At 57.3% G+C, this 25,238-nt stretch overlaps 1 protein-coding gene across 8 annotated transcripts in view; it reads left to right on the top strand.

Moving 5' to 3' along the window:
* Positions 1-25,238, top strand: part of GSE1 (Gse1 coiled-coil protein) — a 419,522-nt gene that overhangs the window by 389,851 nt on the left and 4,433 nt on the right. For 7 of the 8 annotated variants that reach the window (XM_070398663.1, XM_070398661.1, XM_070398667.1 and 4 more), the window contains 13 exons: positions 4,274-4,473; positions 9,509-9,681; positions 10,181-10,378; positions 10,961-11,152; positions 11,551-11,885; positions 12,824-13,148; positions 15,777-16,390; positions 17,852-17,964; positions 18,251-18,521; positions 19,988-20,101; positions 20,912-21,262; positions 21,752-22,033; positions 24,952-25,055. In XM_070398663.1, the coding sequence (XP_070254764.1) occupies positions 4,274-4,473; positions 9,509-9,681; positions 10,181-10,378; positions 10,961-11,152; positions 11,551-11,885; positions 12,824-13,148; positions 15,777-16,390; positions 17,852-17,964; positions 18,251-18,521; positions 19,988-20,101; positions 20,912-21,262; positions 21,752-22,033; positions 24,952-25,055 (3,272 nt within the window). The remainder of the gene's footprint in view (positions 1-4,273; positions 4,474-9,508; positions 9,682-10,180; positions 10,379-10,960; positions 11,153-11,550; positions 11,886-12,823; positions 13,149-15,776; positions 16,391-17,851; positions 17,965-18,250; positions 18,522-19,987; positions 20,102-20,911; positions 21,263-21,751; positions 22,034-24,951; positions 25,056-25,238) is intronic. The other variant, XM_070398662.1, reaches the window with a different exon arrangement.

Here is a 25,238-nt window from a genome sequence, read left to right as displayed (position 1 = left end):
AGACCCCTTTCCGGGTCCAAATGGCATGAGGCCACCAGGCCAGGGTTCCTACATCCTGGGTGGGGCTGGGGATGGTGAAGGAGCCGCCTGGAGAGAGAGGGGCTTGTGGGAGGCTGTCTCCCAGTCGGTCCGCTGCCCACACCAGGCCGAGGGCTCCCTCAGCACTGCGTCCACCGGTGGCAGCCGGAGTCATGGTGTCCCCAGGGTTGTGACGGCCTGACAAAGTTCTCACAGCGTAAGGTCGGCCCAGAGACCAGAACAGACGCAGAAACGGGAGAGCCGAGGGCCGGGCAAGCAGAGCACAGAGGATCCCCGGGCTCCCTCCCCGCCGGCTCTGGGTCTCAGGTCAGGCCTGCACTTGGGAAGCTCAGCCGGAAGGGACCCGTGCTGCTCTGCTGCTCACTTGCAAATCGGTAGCAGCTGCCTCCCGCTGGCTTCCGAGCTGTCCATGCAGTGCTGCCCCCCCAGCCCCACGTGCCTCTCAGGAAGGTGTCCCCATGGTCCTTTTTTAGAGAAAGAGCAGGTGGTCACCGTCATCTTCTCTGCTCTCTGTCACGCCCCCAAGCTAGGCAGCCTGACTCAGTGCAGGGTCAGGCCTCTGGTGGACAAGGGCTATTTGGTGTGACTGTGACCAGTCCTTGCCCTCTGCACCCTACAGTGTCCCAAGCCAGGGCGGTCCTTAGTGACACAGAGATCCTTGTTAAGGGCATGCAGTTGGTGCTCAATAGTTGTTTGCGTGGCTGGTGAAGTGCACGTCGAGGAGAGCTGACAGGGCTGCTGCAGTGTTGCAGCTTTATTTCCAGGCCGCCCTCCCCTCCCCTTGTGGCATCTTTGGGGTCTCAGCTGTTAATTACATGTGCCCAGGCGGCCCGAGGCGCTAATCCTCGAAGTCAGGCAACAGAGGTGACACTGAGTGCTCTGCCTCTTGTCATCTCCAATCCGCCTGCGTCCACTGCCTCCCGCCGCATGCCTCCAGTTAATTACAGCGATCACGGCCCTTCCGCCGCCGCCCAGAGAACAGGGTCGGGTGGCCGCTCGCTAATTGGCGGGTGCGTGGTCAGGGATCGATGGCGTGCTCCGCTGGCTACTGACAGCCCGGCCCCAAGGGATTAGGCACTAATTGTGGATGGCCTCCCAGGCGCCCCCCACCCCCCAGCCCCCTCATTCTTAGAAAGGAGGCTAATCCGGAGACTAATGATGTAGGGTGGTGTGCAGGGAAGAGAGCGGGCAGAGGCCAGGTGGCCCTGAGTCTCCCCAGGCAGCTCCACAATCCCCTGGGCTGTCCGGTGCTCCTGCTCCCCAGGGGGAATGTAGGCGCCTCCCTCCCTGAGGCCCAGAAGCTGGTGCAGGATGGGACTCAAGGTGTCTGGTCTCATCTTCCCTAAGCCCTGCAGGACAACAGTCTGTCTGGCCTTTGACCCCAACTTGGCCTCCGGGCAGCTGCAGCCTCTGCCTTGATGGGTGGGGGCTCTTGGGGTGTTTGTTTTATTTCTTTACATTTTTGGCTCCAGAGCATGAATATCTACCCTCCCTCCACTCACAGGCAGAGTTTAGACAGGGTCGCCCAGAGTGCAAGCTGGGCACACAGTAGGTCCTTCGGGCAGCCAAGTATCTGAGGCTTTATGCGCAGTGGTCACATCAACACCACTCACAAGGTGATACTCCCAACCATCCGTTGATGATGATGGATCAAGAAAATGGGGTCCCTTCATACAGTGGAGTATTATTCAGCCATGAAAAGGATGCAGGCCGGACACAGGGTGCAGTTGGGTGAACCATAAAAACATCATGCTGAGTGAGAGAAGCTGACACAAAAGGCTGCATGTCGTATGGTCCCATTTACATGAAATGTCCAGCATAGGTAAATCCATGGGGACAGAGGGCAGATCGGTAGTTGCCAGGGGCTGGGGTGAGGGGAGAGTGCTAATGGGTAGGGAGTTTCTTTTGGGGGTAAAGAGAACATTCTAGAATTGATTGTGGTAATGGTTGCACAGTTGTGAATATACTAAAAACCACTGAATCCACAAACTTGATATGGGGGAGTTCTTTGGTGTGGGAGTCATATCTCAATAAAGATGCCACAAACCAGGAAAAGGAGATTGGTAGAGATTCCATGGAAATTCCTTTTTTAAAGAGCAAGATCCCTGCCTAGTATTTTGTATTTTTCAAAAAATTTAAATGGGCTTTTTATCCAAATACTAGAGGCCCAGAGCACGAAATTCATGCACGGGTAGGGCCCCTAGGCCTGGTTGGTGATCAGGGTCAATCTGTGGGATGATCGGGGAACCCCCCCACTGGCACCCACCTTGGCTGGCCTGGGGCCTGCAGGCTGGGGGCAGCTCCTGCGTTGAGTGTCTGCCCTCTGGTGGTCAGTGCACGTCATAGCAACCGGTCGTTCCACTGGTCTTTCTGCCTTTGGTCGATTTGCACATTAGGCTTTTATTATATAGGATAAATACCTACAAAAGAGTGCACAGACCGTAAGCGTCCAGTGAGACGAATTTGCAGAGTGAACCACAGGCCGGAAACAGTGAGGCCCCGCCCCTCTCGGGGGGGGGGGGGCGGGGAGTGGACAGCAGGTACAACTGCATTCAGACCCTGTAGCTGCGTTTCTCATTTTTCATCTTCACTCGGTGGTGTTGCTGTGACTGCCTCTGTGCCTGAGGCTCTGGCTGCTTCCTGCCCTCTGTGCCTGCTCTATCCTGACACCACTTTGGTGGACGCCAGCCCTATTGTGCCAGGTACAGACCCAGGAGCAGGATGCCAGGCCAGGCCCTGGGCAGATAACAGAGCCTGAGGAGACGCAGGCTGTTTCCCAAAGTTGCACAAACCTGGCGAGCGTCTGGGTGCCATACCCTCCCAACTTACCACCGGGATTTCCTCCATCGGCTGTCAGAGTGGACGGCAGCCCACCGGCCCCCGGGAGCCGCTGGGTCAGCCCCAGCTTGTTTCAGAACCTCGGAGGCCTCCCCGCGGGAAGCAAGGCCGCTCCCGTCCTGCCCTGTTGGCTGTCCCCTGGCGGTAGGGCATCGGACCAGGAGGCTGGGAGCTTGCCCCCGCTGGTGGGGGCAGAGCTGGGATCTAAACCCAGTGCTTGGTTCCGGGGCTTGGCACAGGCAACTGGGGGTTGCCAAATTTTAGGGTGTGGGCCGTGGTTGCCTGGTCCATCTGGAGAATGGGGACAGCGTCCCGCACATGGCTCCTCACTGCCCATCCGGCCGGGTACTGACGGGTGGGAGCTGGGAGTGAGGGGCCTCCTGGCCGGGCATTGTTCCAGGGTCGCTGAGCTGGGCAGCTCTTGGGGCACAGCCTGTGGGCTGGGTGGGGGCAGGTCTGGCTGGACCGGGTATCTCCCTATAGGGCTGCCCGTACAGCTGTGCAGGCTGTGCACAATGCTAGGGAGGAGCCACACGGAAGAGGCCCGGGTGAGAGCACCTGGCTCAGGGCCGAGCTCTGTCTGTCCGTGGGGCCTCCTCTCTGAGGCCACTCTGCCTCCTGATCACGTCACTGAGGCCGCACTTGGCTGATCGGGGCCTCTGGGTCGGGAGGGAGTGAACCACGGTAATTCCTTCATCTCAGTGATGCCTTGGCAGCTGCGATCGTCTGCGAGCCCGTGAGCCGTAGGCCACCCTCTAAGCTAAGGTTTTATTTGGTAACATGAGAGTGGCCGCTGGAGATAGTGTGGAGGAACAAATTCGGGAGGATGCCTGGAAGCTGATGGGATTTCTCCTTCCAGAAGGGGAGGTCGGTGCTGACACCTGCTTCCGCCGCCGCCTCCTCGGTCTGCAGGTGCCCCAAGTGGGGCTCTTAGAGACAGAGGTGTCCAGTTGTACATCCTTAGAGGGGGTCAGCGTTTGCCCCTTGAGTCCGGGTGTGAGGTGGGCATCCCCAGGCTGCTACTCAGGACTGTCAGCAGCAGCCTTTATGCCAGATCTACCCAGACCAAGGCTGATACCCAGAATCCATATGAGAAGCCTTCAGGTGCCAGCTCTGCACCCCTGGCCGCAGAGCACACAGCCGCCCAAGCTCATGCAACCCTGTGACCATGCTGCTGGGCGGCTGCGTGCACAGTGCCAGTGGTGGGACAGGTGTGCCCTCGCCTGCCTGATGCCTGGCACTAGTTGAATCTTGGCTGTGATGTGATAAAGTCTGGGGGTCCGGGTGCTGCTGTTCACGGCTCTCAGATGAGGTCTGGGTCTGAGATGGGGCTGGAAGCATGAGCCGGGCGCCGAACCGGCTGACTCCACGCTGAGGCTCTGTCCTTCTCTTGCAGGGTCTTCACTGAGCAGTGAGTCGTCCCCTGTGTCCTCTCCAGCCACCAATCACAGCTCCCCTGCCAGCACGCCCAAGCGCGTGCCCATGGGCCCCATCATCGTCCCCCCCGGGGGCCACAGCGTCCCTAGCACGCCCCCCGTGGTGACCATCGCCCCTACCAAGACCGTCAATGGCGTCTGGAGGAGCGAGAGCCGGCAGGTGAGTGCCCGGGATGCGTGGTGGGTGTGACCACAGGCCCCAGGTGTGGGAAGGTGGCCTTCCACAGGGGAGGACTGGATTGCGGGGTTCAAATCCCTCACTCCCAAACCCCTGCTCTCCTGGGCCTCTGTCTTCTCTGCAAAATGAGGTGGCACAGAACCTACCAGGGGGGTCCATGCAAAGTAAGTCCATTCGTGGGTGTGATTGTCCTCCAGGTGCCACCACCCAGCACCGCAGACGGGCGCTTCCAGGTGTCTGCGCGGTTCTGGAGCTGGGAGTCTGCGATCAGGTTGTCGGGGGGCTGGCTTCTCCGGGGGCCTCTCCCTGGCCTATCACAGCGTCTTCTCCCTGTGTCTTCGCCCGGTCTTCCCTCTGTGCACGGCTGTGTCCTAATCCTTTCTTATAAGGATACCAGTCATGTTGGGTCAGGGCCCACCCTGATGACTTCATTTAACTTCACCGCATCTTTAAAGGCCTGATCTCCAAATCCGGGCACATTCTGAGGTCCTGGGGGTTGGGGCTCCCACATGAATGTGGGGGGACATAATATAATTCCACCCGTAACCCCATGTAAAGTGCTTAAAATGGTGTTTGCATAACCGGCACTTGCTAAACAATGGTTGTTATTGTTACCTATTGCTCAAACAAGGAGTTGAAATGGAAAAGCCAGCCCACATTTTCACGTCACATTTCTATGTTTCTGTCCTAACTGTTAGCACCCATCAAGGGGGCCCTGCCCAACACTTGGGGTCCCTGTGTGTGGCCGCTGCCAGGTGACCTGCCTGTGCAGACGGAGCTGGTGGCCCAGGGCTGACCCCTCCCACCTGTCTCCCCCCGCACCTGGTGCTCCCAGCCCCAGGAGCCCTTCCTAATTAAGAACACTGTCACTGTGCCGCTCCTGGATTCTCCTGCCAAGCTCCCTAAGGGATGGCACCACTTGGAAATACTAATTAAACCACAAAGAAAGCAGAGGGGAGGGGGGACTCCCACCTCGCTCCATCCCAGCGCTGCTCTGCGGGGAGGGGGTGGGCATCAGTGTCATCAGGCTCCGTCTTGTTTTCTGCCCCGGAGGGTGGGGGTGGCACCCGCCAGGCAGGCCCTGACCTACGGGGAGGGTCCCCAAGGCACCCGTGGACACAGCTGTGGCCTGGGACCCCCGGGTGTGGCCCTGCCTTGCCCCCACTTGGCCCCCTGTGCTGCGACTGCCTAGAAGCTGCTGCCTTGATGTGGTTCGTTCGCGCCACCCTGTGCGCAGCTTGGAGACTGAGGGTCAGGGTGGGGCTGGTAGGCAGGTTCTGGCCAGAGGGGTTCGGAGCAGCCACAGCTGCCCCCTAGTCCTGGTTTGAGGGAGGACAGGGGGTCTTTCCCAGAGTCTCCCTGGCGGCCACCTGGCGGTCAGCCTTGACCCCCGGCCCGGCCACCTGGCTCAGACAGCTGCGGCTCCTCTCCTCTCCCCTAACTCACTCGGGTCCAGGTGGTTTCTGCGTCCTGTTGTGTCCCTGGCTGGTGACGGCTGCCGCAGCCCCAAGTGTCCCCTTTGCTCCCACCCAAGAGGGGCATCTTCCCACCCACCAGGACCCAGGGCGCCTTGTAAACAGTCCCTTCCGCTGCAGGCCCCTCCCCGGCTCTGTGCCCAGAAAAATGTGCTGACCCCAGAGAGAGGGCCGGGCCATAGATCTGCTCCAGCCATTGGCGGGTAATGAAACACTAATGCCGCAGGGAGGCGGGAGGAAGGGAGTTGGATTAGCGGCTGATGTATGGCTCATCAGCTCAGCACAAAGGCTCGGGGAGAATGCAATCCTTCTGGGGAGGGGGCTCGGAGAGGCTGAGGGCCGGAGAGAGGAGCAGCTTCCTAAAGTGTAGCCAGGAGTCACGGGGGGGCCTCCTGCGTGGTGGGGGGCCAGGGGCTCTGGGCCCCTTCGCTGGGGTCACCAGATTCCCCAGGTTGTCGGAGCTTGGAAGGGACAGATGAAATGAAAAATCGTCTATTTTAAAGCTAACAGGGCATGTCCTGTCTGTCTGACTGGAAACCTCTCTAATCACCAGAGAATGAAGGATTTGCCTCCCTCCCTGCCTCCCCCTCATTCGTCTTTTCTTTCATCGCTACAGCTGCGCCTGCAGCCATGCAGCCATGGTGCAGAAATAAAAGCTGCCCACAGATGCTCCTCGATGCGTGCCTGGCCGCCGGGGACAGCAGGGGGAGCCCAGCCGGCACTCTTGGGGTGCCTTGGGGTGGCAGCTGAGCCTCCTAGGCTTGGCCCAGGTTGGGGACTGCTGTCTGGGTCCATCCCACCCTGGGCAGCCCTTGTGCGCCCTCCAAGCCAGGTGACCTCATTCCCAGCTGCCTGTCACAAGCTCAGCAGGGTACCAGCCAGACAGAAGGCACGTGGGTCTGGCCTGCTGAACCCACCCTTTGCCACCTTCCCCTCCACCCCTGGCCTCTCCGACTCCTTGTTTGTCTCGGCCAGGCCAGGGCAAGGTGCCATCTGGCCCAGCTGCCTTTGAGCAGGGCTTTGTCCCCTGAGGGGAGAAGGAGGCTTTATTCCGTGGTGGCCCCCGTGAGGGGTGGGCCCCTGGAACTGGTTGGTGCAGGGACGTGGTACCTCCACGTGACAGACCTTGCACTTCGGCTGGCCTGGCCCTGTGCCCGGCAGGGTGAGGGTGTGAGGGGGGACCAGCAAGCCCAACCTGGAGATGATCCCTCAGCCTCAGTGTGGACGCAAGCGCTGGGAGTGGGGGTGCCTGTAGGCTTGGTGGTGCAGTGCTGTGTGAGCCGCCTCCTAACCCCCATTGCCCCATGCTTCACCCATTTCCTGTCTGTACCTGGGCACCATCATTGCTGCTCTATGAGCTGGCACTGCAATTGGCACATTTGACAGATGGGGAAACTGAGACACAGGGCAGTTATATAAGGGGTCATCCAGGACCAGACAGAAGCCATCTCCTAAGGTGACCCAGGAGCCCCCCTGCTGTCCACGAAGGCAACTGGAGGACCCCGAGACCAGGTGCCAGCCCCTGCATGGAAGTCCCTGGAAAACCGGGAGGCAGGAGTTGTGGGCTCCGACTGACCCGGGGCATCGGTGCGTGTGTCTAATCCTTGACACCCACCACGTGAACACCCTTCTGGGAAGGGCAAGTCTGAGTTCGTGAACCCGGGAGGACCTCGCGGTGAGGGGAGGGCGAGGGCGCTGCCGCACGAGGGATGGGAACAGATGTTGCTGCTCATTAGGAATTCCAATCAGCAGCCTGTCTCCTTCAATTAATTACCGCTGGTGTGCCTTCCGGAGGCTGAGTGCACGCGGCTGCCTGGCCCGGCCTGTTTGGGGAATAGGCTGATGGACGCGTGGGGCCCTTCTCCTGAGCCTCGGCCACCCCGTCAGTGGCCTGCCCCGCGGTGTCCCGTTGGCCAGTGTGAAGATGGTGGGCAGCCGCGGTGATCCGTCCCTCACCGCCCGCCCAGGGGTCGTTAGATAAACTGGGGGCTCTGACACCTCCACCTCCTGATCTGATGACAGTCAGCAGAGCGGGGAGAGCAGCAGCTGGAGGATCAAGGGTCGGGGTCTCCTGGGGGGTCAGGCCTCGGGTCCAGGCGTGCCACCACGTGTCCAGTGGTCATTCCCGGATGTGCTCCTCAGCCTGCCAGTTCAGCAAGACAGTCCGAGGGTCGTGGCCTCCCTCGTTTTCGGGGTGTGTGGCATTTTGTGGCAAGGTGGAAACCTATGCGTTTGGAGTCGGTGAACTTGGGCTTATGCTCTGGGAGCGCCACCTGCTTTCTCCGTGCCCCGTTGCTGTCTGGTCAGTAGTGGTCGGGCCTGACATCGTACAGATCTGGCCACGAGGAGGAAGGCCTGGTAGGAACCGGACTCGGGAGTCTGGCCGCAGCTCAGGGCAGGCGGAGTGGAGCCAAGCGCGGGCTCAGTGACGGAGCCCTCCCAGTGGCGCTGCTCCCGGATCCCGAGTGAGCGCCCCTGGCTGCTCGCAGCGCTCTCTGAGCCTGGCTGCACGGCTGCCTTTCAGCCACAGAAACCACAAGACAGTCAGAACCTTCGATGGTGTGGTTCCTGGGGCTGGACACCTGGATAAGCGCGCAGACCGCCCCTCTCTGGCTGGGGGGCACACTGGCCCTTGGCCCTGGCAGAGGCCCCTTGCTCCCCCTTCCTGCTGTGGGCCAGCCCTTTCTCTCGGTCCCTGGGCTCCACATTCTCTCTGTCCAGGAGTCTGGGGCAGGTGGGGCCGCAGCCCATTGCCATCTCCCCCCTCGGTGTGTGCGAAGGGGTCCCCAGGCAGGTCTGGCCAGTCGAGGCCCTGCAGCTTCCTGTTCTGGTTGGTGCCAGGGCCGCCGCAGGGGTTGGCGGGGAGCAGCTCGGGGTGTTGATCTTGGGGGCAGCGCCGTCTTCCTGAGGCTGAGTCACTCTGTGGGCACCTCGGGTCACGGTGTCTGTGAGGCAGGCCCGCAGCCGTCAGCACCTCGAGGCCGTGGCCCTTGGGAATGCCTATGAGCATCTGAGATCAGCGGGCAGGGCCCCCTGCTTCTGTTCCGCCTGCTGCTGGCAGCTCGCTTCCTGGGAGAGCGGGTGCTGGGACCAGCCGCATCGCACTCCTCAAGTTTGGGCTCAGAGCAAATGTGGCCTGTGGGACATCCATGCTGGAAGTGTGTGGGTGTTTGTGCGGGGTGGGGAGCCCCTGCTCTGCGCCCTGACCCCTCGTGGACACTGGGTGCTCGTCGTGGTGCCCCCAGCAATCCTGGAGGGAGGCTCTGCCCTTCCCCATTGCACCCAGGAGGGAGGCCCCCCCGGGGGGTTTCAGTGCAGACCTGTCCCTCGTTGGGACCCATGTCTTCCCTTCTCACCCTTCTGCCTCCAACGCCACGTGTACCACAGATTTGGGTAGAAAACCTTAAGGAAAGGACTTTTCTAGAACGTGCACTACACCTGTGGCTGTTCTGTGAGTCTGCAGGACAACCGGCTGGTGCTTGTCGGAGGCCATCCCTCGCCCGCCCCACCCCCACCCTGACCCACTGCTCTCTCTCCCCCAGGACACCAGCTCTCGGGGCAGCAGCAGCGGCCGAGAACGCCTCATCGTGGAGCCCCCACTGCCCCAGGAGAAGGCGGGGGGCCCGGCCATTCCCTCCCACCTGCTCAGCACCCCCTATCCCTTTGGCATCTCCCCCAGCTCAGTGGTGCAGGACTCCCGGTTCCCACCACTCAAGTAAGTGCAGATTGGGGGCTTGGGGTGACTGCAAGTGCTGAGGGTCTGGGTCCCTGGGGCTGAGCCGGGAGCCGGGAGCCGGGAGCTGGGAGCCTGCACCAGCTGAGGCTGAGGACCGCCAGATGGTGGCTGAGCCCTGGGCCCGCAGCCGGTCTGCGCCTGCTGTCTGTGTCCATGCTGAGATGATGGCTGGCTCTCCCATTCTGCCTACACCCTGTCCTGGTTCCTGGGACAGGGGTGCCTCTGGGCTGCAGATAGCAGACATGTGCCTGCTGGTGCGGACAGCGAGGGGCCAGGCAGGCTAGGAGCCAGGCTGCCCACCTCTGTGCCCTGGGCCTCCTGCCAGCACCGGCATCTCGTTAGCAAGAGCTGGAACCCGTCCCCGGAGACTCGTCCTCAGAGACTCGTCCTTCTGAGGGAGATGGTGGCAGGGGAGGCTGACCCCTTTCCCAGCCTGGAGCGGGCCCTCCGCTCATCTCTTTCTCTGTCCCTGCTGCAGCCTCCAGCGGCCTGTGCACCACGTGGTGCCCCCCAGCACGGTGACCGAGGACTACCTGAGGAGCTTCCGGCCCTACCACACCGCCGAGGACCTCCGCATGTCCTCCCTACCTCCCCTCGGCCTGGACCCGGCCACTGCTGCCGCCTACTACCACCCCAGCTACCTGACTCCGCACCCCTTCCCCCACCCGGCCTTCAGGTGAGCTGTCCGAGACCGCCCTCCACGGTCCCTACTGAGTCGGGTTCAGGCTGGTCTGCTCATGGCAAAATGGAACCTGGCCAGGAATGTGTTTCTCATGTCCTGGGGGCCTGACTCCCAGTGAGAGCCTGGGGCAGCCCCCCACCCATCCACATTGGCCATCGGGGTTTGCCCTGGTGGAAATTCCCCACTTCCTGCCTTTGTCAGTGGCTCCCCAGGCAGGACTGCTGATAAGCAGCACCAGGTTCCATGGCGAAGAGAGGGGCTTCTCTGCTGTGTACCACCCGGTGGAATGTGGGGTCACTCTCTGTAGAAGCTGCCCAGCCCAACGGGGCTGTAGTGACACGCAGACTGCCACCCACCTGGGCCTGCTGGTCAGACCCGGGAAGGTGCTGGCCTGGCTGAGCCTCTGGGTGGCAGGCAGGGCCTTGGCACCCGGGGCTGTTGGCATCCAGGGGCTTCTGTCAGCGAGGGGCTTCGGGGCTGGCCATGGATGTGCCTCAGCTGGGCCTTTGTGGAGGCTGTGGGGTCAGCCGTTAGCCCTTTAACTTTGGTGTTCACTGGCCTGTCTTCTTGGCACAGGATGGACGACTCCTACTGCCTATCCGCCCTGCGGTCCCCCTTCTACCCCATCCCCACCCCTGGCTCCCTGCCTCCGCTGCACCCCTCGGCCATGCACCTTCACCTCTCCGGGGTCCGCTACCCACCGGAGCTGTCCCATTCGTCCCTGGCGGCACTGCACTCGGAGCGGATGTCCAGCCTCAGTGCCGAGAGGTGAGTCATGTCCCAGGCCAGCTGCCCCGGCCCCCATGGCAGAGCGGAGCTAAGCCCGAGACGGGCCTGGCTTGGCTGCTTTGTGGCTAGGTGGCTCCTCAGCCACTCCTGTCCTTAGTCGCCTCGCCTGTAAACGGGACAGTGACCGCTAATGCTTCTGGTGACCGTTGGGATCACCGCCTTCTGGCAGGAGCTCTCAGCGAGGCCTCGGGCGTTAGTACACAACTCATGTCTTACAGGCTGGGTTCCTAACGCCCCACGCTCTGCAGTTAGAACGCTGGGTTTTCCATGGAAACCTCGGGCGTGGCTGTCAGTTCCTCACGTCTGGGAATTCTTGTTAGTGGGCTGTCCTGGTTCCCCTTCACAGTGGAGCTCAGGCTCCCTTTCCGCTCCCACAGGCTGCAGATGGATGAGGAGCTGCGGCGTGAGCGTGAGCGTGAGCGTGAACGTGAACGTGAAAGGGAACGGGAAGCTGACCGTGAGCGGGAGAAGGAGCGTGAGCGGGAAAGGGAGAAGGAGCGGGAGCGGGAGAAGGAGCTGGAACGCGAGCGCGAGAAGGAGCGGGAGAGGGAGCTAGAGCGCCAGCGCGAGCAGCGGGCCCGAGAGAAGGAGCTGCTGGCCGCCAAGGCACTGGAGCCAGCCTTCCTGCCTGTGGCTGAGCTGCACGGGCTGCGTGGCCACACCTCAGAGGAGCGGGTCAAGTCCGCGGAGCAGCTGACCCCAACCCGAGCAGGTACACAGGGTGGTGACCCAAGGGACAGACCTAGGCCCCCGGAGGTGGGCTGGCTGCAGGGGTGTGCTGGCAGGTTCTGACAGCTCTCCAAGGGGCAGGCCTGACTCTGTAGCTTCTGCCAACTCCATGGTGTAGACTCCCACCATGGCTGGTTTAACATTTTATTTCATTATAAGCATACTAGAGGCCCAGTGCACAAAATTCATGCACTGGGGGGGGGGGGGGGGGGCGGGGGGTGTCCCTCAGCCCAGCCTGCACCCTCTCCAATCTGGGATCCCTCTCACAATCCAGGACTGCTAGCTCCCAACTGTTGGCCTGTCTGCCTGCTGGATTACCCCTAAGTGCTTCTGCCTGCCAGCCTGATCACCCCCTAACCACTCCCCTGCCGGCCTGATCAACGCCTAACTGCTCCCCTGCCAGCCTGATCGCCACCAACTGCCCTCCCCTCCCAGCCCAGTCGCCCCCAACTGCCCTCCACTGCTGGCCATCTTGTGGCTGTGGGCGCTACCATCTTTGAGGGTGGGGCAGTCAATTAGCATATTCCCTCCTTATTGGCTGTGGGCGCCACCATCTTAGCGATGGCGTGAAGGCCAATTAGCATATTCCCTCTTTATTAGATAGGATGTATCTAACTTTCAGTAAGGATTTATTTAACAACTGGCTTGCATGATTTATAAAACTGACAGTCTGCTCTGGTGAGCCAGCGTGTGCCTGCCAGCACCCGTTTCAGGTCGGTTGGCCCTGGGCTGGGTGGGAGCAGCACCTGCCAGCGGCCACGTTTCCCGTGGGACGAGGCATGCTTCCCCAGAGCATCCACAAGGCCCTCTCTGGTTGTCTTGGTCCTGGGCAGTCAGGTTCAAGAGAGAAAGAGGCAGGAGCCACCTGGGCCTGGCGTGCGGGGATCCTGCTGTGATGTGACGGCCTCTCTCCTCCCACAGAGAAGCTGAAGGACGCGGGCCTGCAGGCGCCCAAGCCTGTGCAGCACCCCTTGCACCCGGCACCCGCCCCCCATCACACCATGCCCAGCCTTCTCTCCAACCACGGCATCTTCTCTCTGCCGGGCAGCAGCGCCGCCACGGCCCTGCTCATCCAGCGCACCAATGAGGAGGAGAAGTGGGTGGCGCGGCAGCGGCGGCTGCGGCAGGAGAAGGAGGACCGGCAGTCGCAGGTGTCGGAGTTCCGGCAGCAGGTGCTAGAGCAGCACCTGGACATAGGCCGGCCCCCAGTGCCCACGGAGCCCGAGCACAGGCCCGAGAGCACCAGGTAGGGCTCACTGGGTCAGGGGGCATGGAGAGGGGCATTTGTCACATTTATTGAGCGCCTGTGGTTTGCCCAGCATCCTGCTGAGTGCCTTCACTTACTGCATTTCGTTTTCATGTTCTCACTGCTGTTTGCCCACGAGGAAACGGAGACTCTGAGGAGGGAGAGGAGGTGCTCAGAGGCACCCTGTCCCCGAGGAACGAAGCCCACCAAGCCAGGGTCCAAAGCAGGGATCTGCATGGCATTTCAAGAGCACGCGGGAGATGCTTTAACTGATCATTATAGTCTGTTCTTTCTATCTTCCTCTGTTTTCAAGTGGCTGAGAAAGGGACCACTTTTAATTTTTAAGTAAAAAATTAATTTTTGCTTTTGTAACAAAACATATACCCGTTTCCTGGGCCCATTATTAAAGAACTCCCCGGAGGCACTTCTGCTTGTCTCTGGGCCCCCGGCTGCTGACACTTGTGACCTTGACCCCAGTGCCCCCTCCTCATAGCTGCCCCCTAGGCCTCCTTGCTTCCACCTGTCTGTCTGGCCGTTATCTGTTGTCCCCACCTTCTCCCCATCTCTCCAGGGTTCATTCCAACTCAGAGTTGGAGAACCCGCCAAACCTCTGGAGCCCTGTTGGCCTGGCTTAGGGACCCGGGGACACCAGATACTGCCCCCTTCTCTGGGCCTCAGTTTCCTCGGCAGTGCACAAAGGAGGTTGGGCAGGGAGATTTCTGAGCATTCTTCCAGCCCTTGATATCCATCGTGCTGCCCTAGAATAGGAAGCACTCGGGTGTCTAGGCATTTAAATGTCCACTTGCTCCCTCCCTCTTTGCAACAGCTTTTGGCTGACATTTTCTTACTGAGCCCTGGGCTTGGCTGGCCCACCCAGCAGCCCCACCTCAACATCCGATGTTGAATGGGCCAGCGAGGGGATTCGCTTGGCTAATGGGGTGTGACTGGGAGTAAACTCTAGGCAGACCCCGTGGCTGGGTTTTCCCGCAGCCTCAGGCCTGCTCTCTGCTGCTCACGGTCCCTGTTTCCCTGAGGCCACAGAGAGGCTGAGTCCTGTCTGTTTTCGAGCTGCTTTCTGCTCCTCTAACTCCCCTCTCAGCCAGGGGACTGGGAGAGCAGCCAGCACAGGTTCATGTTCCTGGTAAAATCCGGAGCGCTGGTTCCCTCAGGCATCTTCCTCAGCTCAGGGCCCCAACATCCGGGTGCAGCTGTCAGGGCTCCAGCGGGAGTGGCCTCCAACTCAGGGCTCCCAGCTCTCACCCGGCCTCATGGTCCCCACAGCAGCAGGTGGCACGCTCAGCCTTACAACAGCATGAATTTGACATTCTGACCAGCCCTTGTGCTCAGAGCTAGAAAACCATTCGGTGCTTGGCTCTGGTGCTTGAAATATTTATTCTGCTAATGGGCTTTATTCCTTTGTTGTTTGCCTAAGGACACACAGCTTGCTGTGGTTCCCTTTTGTACTCTGCCGATCAGAGGTGCTACGGCGGCATCAGGGACCTCTCCCAGTCTGAGCCCCACCCCGGAGAAACCAGGAGGGGGCTTTTCGGCAGTGGTTAAACGTCTCCTTACTTGGCCAGGCAGGGGGAGACCTGACAGTCTGGTCCTGTACCTGCAGTGCCCTCTGCCTCTACGCCTTCCATCCTCTCCGACCTTGCCCTGGTCTCCTGGGCAGCATAGCACTTCCCTTAAAAAATAGATACTTTGGAAAAACAACCACCAAGTAGCCTTTTGTTGGATCCTGTTTAAATGCATGAAGGAAAGAGTCGTTTAGGAGGACTGACTGCGTGGCAAAGCTGCTTGGTCCGATGGACATCCTGGTCAGGCCCCAGCCCAGCTCCTGCTTCAGGGCCATGTGGGGCTGCTGCAGTTCTCACGGGAACCACTGGGGGTCAGCAGTGGCTCAGGCCCACCCTGGCTGTGAGGGTCTTTCTCCCCTCACCCCCACCCTGTCGCTGGGCTGGGCAGCCCTGGAAGCTGGTCTCTTTCTCTCTCTCTGTTGTCTGCAAGGGCAGTGTGGAGAGAGGAGTTAAGGCCACCTTGAGGGCAGCCGGCCCACCCTCTGTTATCTGCCCACTGCTTGGCATATTGGGAGGTGGGCACCAATAGCAGGGTCACCCTTTTGGCGTCAGAGTCCTGTCTTTTTTCTCTGTGTAATGGGATTCCTGTGGAAAACAAAGATGAGGATCTGTCCTTACGGGAGGTGATAGGGATTCAGGAATTGGCGGAATAGAATGAGCTATTGTAAGGTTTTGGGTGAGAAACCAGATAGAAAGAGGGTCTGGCCTGGGCCTGAGACCATCTCTGTGCCCTCAGCAAGCAGAGTCCCCCCCCAGCCTCCGTGTCTTCACAAAAGCAGGTCTACACACACTTGCCTCAAGTTGTTTGGAGAGGAAGTGGAGTCTTGGGAAACAGCCAGCACTCAGGTGAGGAGTGGAAGCTGCGTCCTTCCCTCCAGGCCCTGGTCAGGTGGCTTAGAGAAGGAGGCCTCTGCACCCCTCTAGCGCCTGGCTCTCGAAGGGGGCTCCCGTCTGGGCCATCTCTAAAGCTGCCTATTACACCCGGGCCCTGCAGGCAGCCTGGCAGGCCCATTCTCATGACTAACGGCTTGGTCTGTTTACTCTCTAGGCCGGGACCAAACCGTCATGAGCCGGGTAGCCGAGACCCCCCGCAGCACTTTGGCGGACCCCCGCCCCTCATCTCGCCCAAGCCCCAGCACCACTCCGTGCCCACGGCCCTCTGGAACCCGGTGTCCCTGATGGACAGCACCCTGGAGACACGGCGGGCCCCCGAGAGCCACCCTCTGCACAGCCACCCTGCCCTGTTCGAGCCCGGCCGGCAGGCGGCAGTCCCGCTGGTGAAGGTGGAACGGGTCTACGGCCCAGAAAAGGTGGAGGAAGGGCCCCGGAAGCGCGAGGCCACCCCCCTGGACAAGTACCAGCCGCCTCCACGGGAGTCAGGGAGCCTGGAGCAACAGGCCTTTCCTCACGGGCCTGGGCCCTTCTTGGCTGAGCTTGAGAAGTCCACCCAGACCATCCTGGGCCAGCAGCGGGCCTCCCTCACCCAGCCACCCCCCTTTGGGGAACTCACTGGACCCCTGAAGCCGGGATCACCCTACCGGCCCCCGGCACCACGCGGCTCTGACCCCGCCTACATCTTTGATGAGTTCCTGCAGCAGCGCCGGAGGCTGGTCAGCAAGCTGGACCTGGAAGAGCGCCGGCGGCGAGAGGCCCAGGAGAAAGGTCCGGTCTCCCTGGGTGGCGTCTGACCTCCCGGGACTAGAGAGCCGTAGTGCCCGCCACTCAGCCCCTCCTACCACCCCTGCCTCCCGCTCGGGGTTTAGCAGCTCCAGGGAGCAAGGGCACTGGCTTCTGTGTAGCTACCTGATACCTCTGCTGGGAGATAGACCCAGGGCCTTTGCCTGTCTTGCTGAAATGCAAATTGTCCCAAAAAGCCAAATCAAAGCCTGTCTGTAAAGACGGTTCCACAGAAATGCATGATTAATAAGTGATGAACAGAGGCTAATAAGGCAGTTTTAAATATTAATAGTCCATCGTAACGGGGGAGGAGGCTATTGAGCCCAGCAGGGGTTGGTATAGGGAGCTGCCATCAATTGCAGGCAGTCAGGCCTGGGCAGGGCGAAAGCGGGAGGTCTGGCCACCTCTTTCCTGCTCCTGTGGGGGGAGGGGGGGCTCAACCAGCAGCGCCCTGAGCTCCCCAAAGAGCCAAGGAGAACAGGTGAGCAGGGTGAGAATGACTGTCTCCACCTGCAACCCCCATGTGACCAGGAGGGGCCAGAGGCCCCAGACCAGTTTCTTGTCTCTTGCTGGAAACTGGGGTCCTACGCGGGTTGTATTCAGTCTCTTAGCCAGAAGCTGGGGCTGAGGCTGAGACTTCCTGGGTGGTTGGTCTAGGCGAGATTGAGGGCCCAAGAAGGACTTTCTCCTCTATTCACCTTGTGAAGGAAGAGTGGGGAGCCCCTGGGTACAGGGATTCTGCTGCTGTTCTCTGCACATTGAGTTTGTGTGCATGCTCTGTGCCTTTGAGACAACGGGATCTGAGTGTGCGTGTCCCCTCCTGGGTAATGGACCCAGATGGCCACAGCAGGAGTGAGCTGATGTGCACAAACAGTCTTGGGTTGCCATGGACACAGCCCCAGTGCTGTGTGACGAAGGGTCCCCTGCTGGGGATGTGTCAGCCCAGGAATTGCCTGGCCACTTGGGGGCTATGGGTCTAAGCCAGGGGTGGGCAAACTTTTTGACTCGAGGGTCACAATGGGTTCTTAAACTGGACCGGAGGGCCGGAACAAAAGCATGGATGGAGTGTTTGTGTGAACTAATATAAATTCAAAGTAAACGTCATTACATAAAAGGGTACGGTCTTTTTTTTTTTTTTAGTTTTATTCATTTCAAACGGGCTGGATCCGGCCTGCGGGCCGTAGTTTGCCCACGGCTGGTCTAAGCCAAGCCTGGTGCCTGCCTGCTGCCCCTGCCTGCCATTCCTGAAAAAGTTCTAGGCCTCGGGGCTAATGTACATTTTACCTGGATTGAAAGCAATCGAGGTTTCAGGGTACTAAAAGGGCCAGCAGGGCCTGGCCTGATGGGTGGGTCTGCACAAAGATCACAGGGGTGCCTGCCCCCATGTCCATCCACTAGAGAACGGAGTGTTCTTGCCCAGCTAAATACAGCTGTTCTTGTCATCAGGATACTACTACGACCTGGATGACTCCTATGATGAGAGTGACGAAGAGGAGGTCAGGGCCCATCTCCGCTGCGTGGCCGAGCAGCCGCCCCTCAAACTGGATACATCCTCCGAGGTATCGGGTCTCATCACTGCTTTGTCAGGCTATGTGCCCACATTAGCGCCTGCCTCTTGGCTTTCCCACTGTCCCAGTAGACCCCACATTTGCTGGGCTCTCCCTCGCTCCTCCAGTCCCCACAGACTGCAGGTGCCTGGGCGTGCTATCAGGGTCCCCCTCCGAGGCCCAGCACAGAGTTGGCCATGGTACATGGGCTTGGGGGACCCCAGGAGGGACCCCTGGGACAGTGCAGTCACACCACTGCTGGTGGTTTCAAACTCATTTGTTTTCTTTCCCAATCTAGAAGCTAGAGTTTTTGCAACTTTTTGGCTTGACCACCCAACAGCAGAAGGAGGAACTGCTGACCCAGAAGCGGAGGAAGCGGCGGCGGATGCTGAGAGAGAGAAGCCCATCGCCCCCGACGATTCAGAACAAGCGGCAGACACCATCACCGAGACTGGCCCTGTTCACCCGCTATAGTCCCGATGAGATGAACAACAGCCCCAACTTCGAAGAGAAGAAGAAGTTCCTGACCATCTTCAACTTGACCCACATCAGTGCCGAGAAGAGAAAAGGTAGGGCCTTGCCTGGGCCTTTTGGGGGTGAGGCTCTCTAGGAGCTTCTGGAGAAGCAGGTGGGGTTCATAGGCTCCTGGGGATGTCCAGGACCCACGTTCCAGTGGCCCGAGGCGCTCTTACTGCCTTTGGGCTCCCCAAGGAAGCAGCAAGCAGACCGGCCCCACTATCTCCGCCTTCTTCCATCTGAACTCAAATTGTCCCACTCGAAGCCTGTTTTTCCATTTCATCTGGAGTGGAAGAGAAACTTGCGAGTATTTTGTTCTGTATGTGAAGCTGCTCTTGTCACTTATCACTTGAGAAGGCAGGTTTAGCGACCCTGTTGGTACAAGGCACAGTGCTTCCTCCTATGGCAGAGCACTCCAGGCTCATGGCGGGCGCTTCCTCTTGCTGGGCCACTGGCATGGCCACTGGGCTTCGTCTCTGATGGCAGGAGGCTTGGGTGGCCTGTGGCCGCCAGCAGAGCCGACGGGCATTGTGAGTGGGCAGCTTGCCCTGAAAGGTGCTTCCAGATCAGCCCTGTTGGGACTGACGCTTGGGGCTGGAACATGTGATGTGGAAGACATGGTGTGGCGTGAACGCTTTCTGGGGATGTCCGCTTCCTTGATCTGCCCCCACACGCTCGCTTAGTGCCAGGATATTGGTTGACGTGAGAACTTGGCCTGTCATGGGTGCTCCTTTGCGCACTTCCACGTCCCCCTTGCTGATACCTGTCACCTCTCTCTGGAAGGAAGTCAAAAAGAAAGCAAGAGTGTATTGGTCATTTAGTTGCTTCTACTTACTTCACTGTTGGGGTGTAGCATTTACTTTTTGTCTTTAACCAACAAGCTGGAATTCTCATTTTCACCTCGAAGGGGCAGGGGGACATGTGATAAGCAGCACAAGTCTCTGGGAAAATGCACAGTTCTGTCGTGGAAAGTGTCTTTTTCCCTGACTTATTCTAGAGGAAACCTTTTAAGTCTCACCAAGAAGTGCCACTGCAACAGGAATTCGTGGCATCGAACATCACAGGAGTCTTCCTTTTCCATAAGGGGCAGCCGTCGTGGGAATTGATGCCAGGAGGAGGAGAGGGAAGAGAACGCGCCAGAGAGCAGCCTGCGCTTCCAGGGGTTGCTTCCTTGTATTGGGGCCAACATTTTTGTCTTTTAAATAAGAATGCATCCTCGGAAGTTACCGTGGGAGATCACAGCTCCCCATTATGTCGCATAGCTGTCATCACCACACACACAGCTATTTTTGGAATACCTCTGAAATGTTACGCAGGAAAAGCTGAGAGGCATCTGGGCTCACTCTGACACCAAGGTTTCTTCCTTTAAACACCACCTGTCCCAGTGGTGCCAGCTTTGTGTTTTTTCTTGGTTAAAGGACTTGCACCTGCCAGTCGCAGCCTGGGCTAGAATCCTGCCCCCCTTCCCTCTCAGAAATAATGCAACTGTCTTGTTAATCTCAGGCTGCTTTTCTCATAGACAAAGAGAAACTTGTTGAAATGCTCCATGCCATGAAGCAGAAGGCACTGTCAGCGGCAGTGGCAGACTCTCTCAGAAACTCTCCGAGGGACAGTCCTGCTGTCCCCCTGAGCGGTAAGGCCCAGGGCGGGAAGGCCCATCCGCCACTGCCCAGGACCGTCCTGTGGGCTGCCCAGGGTCAGAAGCGACTGCTCAAGGTCTTCATCACGAATCTTTCCTCCTGGAGACAGAGTGCGCTTCTCCCTCTCTGTCTCATACAAGCTTCCTCCATGATGGCGAAGGATCTCCTCGGGCCCGAACATGAGAGCTGAAGTCAGGGCTCAGAGAGTGAACGGGAGGGTCCAGGCTTCTGGCGGTCAGTGTAGTTGTAGCCACCGTCCGTCAGCCCAGGGGTGGCCCAGGCCACCGAAGCCCTGTGTCCCAGGTCTCGGCACCTCTTCTTCGGCTCTGCTGCTGCTGTCTGCCCTCCCTTGGCACTCTCCTGCGTCTGTCTTGCTCATTCTGCCTTCCAGGCCTTTCCAGCATCTGCTTTCACACCTTCCCTCTCTTATGGCTTTGATTGCACATTTCGGTGCTGCTGAGTGGAGCAGATCTTTATTATCCAGCCCTGTCCTTAACTCCTAACGCAGTCTTTCTTGTCGGGTCGGGCTACATAACTTCTTGCCTTTTGGATGACCTGAAATGACTCGCTTCTTCCTTCAGATTCCTTTTCTTCCCAGATGTCTTCCTCGGGCACCTTCCAAGGATGGACTTGCTGCTACCACACCCTGTCCTCAGGCCACACCTGTGCACTGACATTTAATTAAACGGCTCCCTGAGTCTTGGTCCTTTGTATTAGGTCTTGTTAAGTGTAAGCCATAGAGGTCAGGGCCTGTCTGGTCTCTTGCAGCTCTTAATATTTTCCTCGCTTTCTGTCTCTAAAAGAACCAGCCACGCAGCCAGCCTCTCTGGATATGGAAAAGCCGGTGGGTATTGCTGCTTCCCTGTCTGACATCCCAAAGGTCACAGAGCCTGGGAGACTGGAGCAGCTCCGGCCACAGGAACTGTCTCGAGTCCAGGAGCTGACTCCTGCCAGCAGCGAGAAGGCCAGGCTGAATGAGGCCCCTGGGGGCAAGAAGAACCTGAGCATGATGCATTACATCAGGGGCCCCGCCCCCAAGGACATTCCCGTGCCCCTGTCCCATAGCGTCAACGGGAAGAGCAAGTCGTTGGCAGAGGAGTTTGCACATCAGTTCCACGAGTCCGTGCTGCAGTCCACCCTCCAGAAGCACAAAGGTAAGGCGGCTGCCCGCCCTGGGTGCGCCCCTCTGGCACGTCAGTGTGCAGGAGGCACCTGGGGAGGTCGTCAAAGGCAGATTCCGCCTCAGCAGGTCTGGATGGGGCCCGAGAGTCCCCACTTCCAGCTGGTGCTCAAGTGATGCTGCCGGGCGGGGACCACACTTGGAGAAAACGTAACGTGATGCCACCTGAGTTTAGTAGAGGCACTTCTTTTAGTAAGGCCAGGCGGGGTGCCTTTCTGGCAAAAAGAGGGTCCACGTGTCCTACAGCTGAGGGCTTTCCCAGTGTCCCCATACAGACTCAGCTGGAAATCTCCCCATCCTTTAATACTAGACTCAGTGGGCCTGGTGAGCACTTCGTGATCTAATGGTTGTGCTAATCCCTCATGTGAGCCCCCATATTCACTCTCCCAAATTTTGGTGGGAGTCACTGATGATTGGAGAACAGGGTTTGCTGCATTTCATTTCCACTCTTTCTCCTCCCCAGGGAACGTAGCCCTGCTGTCTGCAGAGCAGAACCACAAAGTTGACACGTCCATCCACTACAACATTCCTGAGCTGCAGTCCTCAAGCCGGCTCCCTCTGCCTCAGCACAACGGGCAGCAGGAGCCCCCGGCCGTGAGGAAGAGCCCCCTCACACAGGAGACGGACCAGGACTCGGAAGAGGAGGAAGAGGAGGAGGATGGAGAAGAGGATGATGAGGAACCCCCCAGGCGCAAGTGGCAAGGGATTGAGGCAATTTTTGAAGCTTACCAGGAACATATAGAAGGTACAAAGGGGAGGGAGGAGCAGAATGAGGGCCCAGTAAAGAAAGTCAGTGAAAGCTTAATAGACCAATCAGTGCAGGACTTCACTGCCAGCATTAGGGACAGTTTCTAAGGGACAGTACTGGCAGATTTTCTGGGGCACTAGATGCTAATACTAGAAGGTGAATTTTCCTCCATTTTGCCCATTTTAAGAACTGTTCCTCAGGCTTCTGTAGGTGCCCAGGCTTACTTAGAGTGGTAATTCCTCATGGACAAACTTGAGACCATTCTCACCGGAGCTACGTACAAGGGTCCTGGAAAATGCAAAGCTCATTAATTTAGCTGAGCTCCGAATAGCCAGGCCTGATCCCTGTGTGAGCCTGCCTTGCATTCGAAGTGTCTCAATGCTGGCGGCACTTTCCCTCTCAGGCCAGTCCTTTTTGTGCAGGGAGGCAAGCCCATCATCCACCAGAATGTTTTATTCTCAACTGTGGGTGCACACTCCACCCCTGCCTGGTGGAACACATCCTGTGGGCACACCCCTCCCACACTGGTCTCATGTACCGGGTGCGGGGGTCACAGGCTTGCACGCTGGTGGAGCTCTGGCATTGCTTCCAGCACACAATCGCCCTTCTCTGCACCTCATTTTCCTTGAGATGCCTGCAAAGGCCCCTTCCAGCTTAGTTAGAGACTGTGTGCTGTGAACTTGATGCAGGTGAAGTGGAGGAGCCCAGCCTTTCCCTCCAGTGAAACAGGCAGGTGGACTCCCAGGAAGGACGAGGAGCAGAGCACTGACAGGCACTCTGAGCTGGTCTCTGTCCCGCTGACATGGTGAGCCCCGCCCCTCTGCACTCTGTTGAATCCTCACTGCAGTGACAGTGCTGTCAGTTTGACATGAGTTGAGAAATGCAAAACCCAGGCTGCCACCTCCTAATTAATTCATTTCCATATCACACAAGTTTTATCAAGTATTACTATATTGTAAATACAAACATTTGATTATGAATAGCATAATCATTTCAAATACTTTGAAAAGTCAGAGACAGACTAGCAAAGGGACAACCAGAGTATCAATTCCTACTGTTCATTCCCTTTCCTCCTTCAAATGGAATCCTTTATTTGAATTTGTCCATCACTTCTTACCTGTTGCTCTTAAGTACATACATATGTATTCAGAAGCAATGTATAGCATTATTATTTACTTCAATGGAGTGAGGTGTATCCACTTTTTCTGGGTTGATGTTTGTTGACTTGTTTGGGAATTCCTTCCCTACCTCCAAGGACATATTCTGCATTTCCTTCTAAAAGTATTCACGTTCTGCTTCTCTTGTGCCTAGAATTCATTTCTGTGTAAGAAATAAGGTAGAAATATAACCTCATCTTTCCCGCCCGGACAACCAATTATCCTGGCGGTTTCCAGGATGCCTCTTCCCTCTGGGCATGCCCATCATGCAGCATCCTCACCTGTGCCCAAGTCTCTCTGGTGCTGTTCTGCTCCACCCGTTGGGGTCCTGGCCCGTCCCTGTGTCATACCATATCTTTGCAGCGTTCTTTTGTCAGGAGTAACTCACCCTGACTTGTTCTCTAACAGCTCAGCTGTTCTTGGCCCTTGGCTTTCCCCGGTGAATTTTAGGATCACCTTATTTGTTCCACCCAATTGAATTCACAGATTTGGGAAGAATTGACATCTTTAATAGTGATATCATTCCACTTATGAATAGGATAAATTATACTAAATAAATTTTGCTGACTTTTCTCCATGAGTAGTTTACTTTTATTAGATTTAGTTACCACTTTGATATTGTGGGTTTTTAATTTTTGTTAGCCCTTCTTCCTTAGGTAATCAGACCTTTTGCAGGTTAAGTTTAGTTCTTTCCTTTTGAGTGTTTAACTTTTTCTCATATTGCATTTCCTAGAACCTCTAAGCCATTGAATTAGAGGCACACTAACTGGGCTCTTGTCTTGTGAAACTTTAGAAGTGGTCCATTAAGCATCTCATTTGCTGCTAAGCTTATGGTATATGATCGTCAAAGGTTTAACTAATGCAGTTTCTGTACCCATTGAGATGATGACCCTACTTTTGTTTTCTAATGTCATTTCCTCCTTGCTGAATTTAACTTGTTACTTCTTTTAAGGTTTTAAATCTACTGAAGTGGTATTAGGTGCTAATTTTATTGTATTTATTTTGCTAAAACTGTTCTAGTTTCTATAAAATTAGTCTGGCAGCCTTCCATGGTTTTTATTCTTGGAAATACTTTGTGTGATGCAGGGATTTACCCTTGCAAGTTTGAAGTCACTCTTCTGTTATAAGTAGGCCTGGAATCTTTCGCAAGAGCAGATTTCATTTTACTAATTCGAACTCCACTTTGAATTTCTAGGTTTATTCTGGCCGTTTCTACCAGCTTAAAAACTTCCAAGGCTAACAGCAATATTTTTTATCTTTTTTTTTTTTAAATATATTTTATTGATTTTTTACAGAGAGGAAGGGAGAGAGATAGAGAGTTAGAAACATCGATGAGAGAGAAACATCGATCAGCTGCCTCCTGCACATCTCCTACTGAGGTTGTGCCCGCAATCCAGGTACATGCCCTTGACCGGAATCGAACCTGGGGCCTTTCAGTCCGCAGGCTGACGCTTTATCCACTGAGCCAAACCGGTTTCGGCTTTTATCTTTCTTTTTGAAAAATGTATCTTAAGGCCATAAATTTACCCTTAATTTCTTAATCTGTATCCCTTAAATTGCCTTTCGATGCTTGATCCTTTGATTCCACTGGGCTGGATTTAATTTAGTAACACTGACATATTTACCAGCGTGATACCAAGAACTTGGAGCCTTATGGTCCCAAGGAGAGTACTATGATAGCTGCATGAGAGGGAAAACAATCGCAGAGTCTGTGATCCCTGTACACAGAAAATACATCAACAGCGCTTGTCTTTTCAGAGCAAAATCTGGAGCGGCAGGTGTTGCAGACGCAGTACAGACGGCTGGAGGCCCAGCGCTACAGCCTCAGTTTCACAGCAGAACAGCTCTCCCACAGCATGGCGGTGAGTCTTGAGTCGCCACACACGGGAAAAGGAATGGAAATCAGCTCCAGAGGAGGTTTTCTTAAAACACACTGTGCTTCTTTTGTTTAACCTTTGGGTTCAAGATTAGCCATACAGACAGGTTTTGAGGGACAGTCCTGCTCTTAAGAGTTTAAAGCTTATAGTCCTAGGGAAGACGTTCAA

Source organism: Myotis yumanensis, unplaced genomic scaffold, assembly GCF_028538775.1.
Source record: "Myotis yumanensis isolate MYYU_CA2020_CCGP unplaced genomic scaffold, mMyoYum1.0.hap1 SCAF_18, whole genome shotgun sequence".
Lineage (NCBI taxonomy): Eukaryota > Metazoa > Chordata > Mammalia > Chiroptera > Vespertilionidae > Myotis > Myotis yumanensis.
The sequence above is the reverse complement of the archived record's forward strand: the minus strand, read 5'-3'. Positions and strand labels throughout refer to the sequence as shown.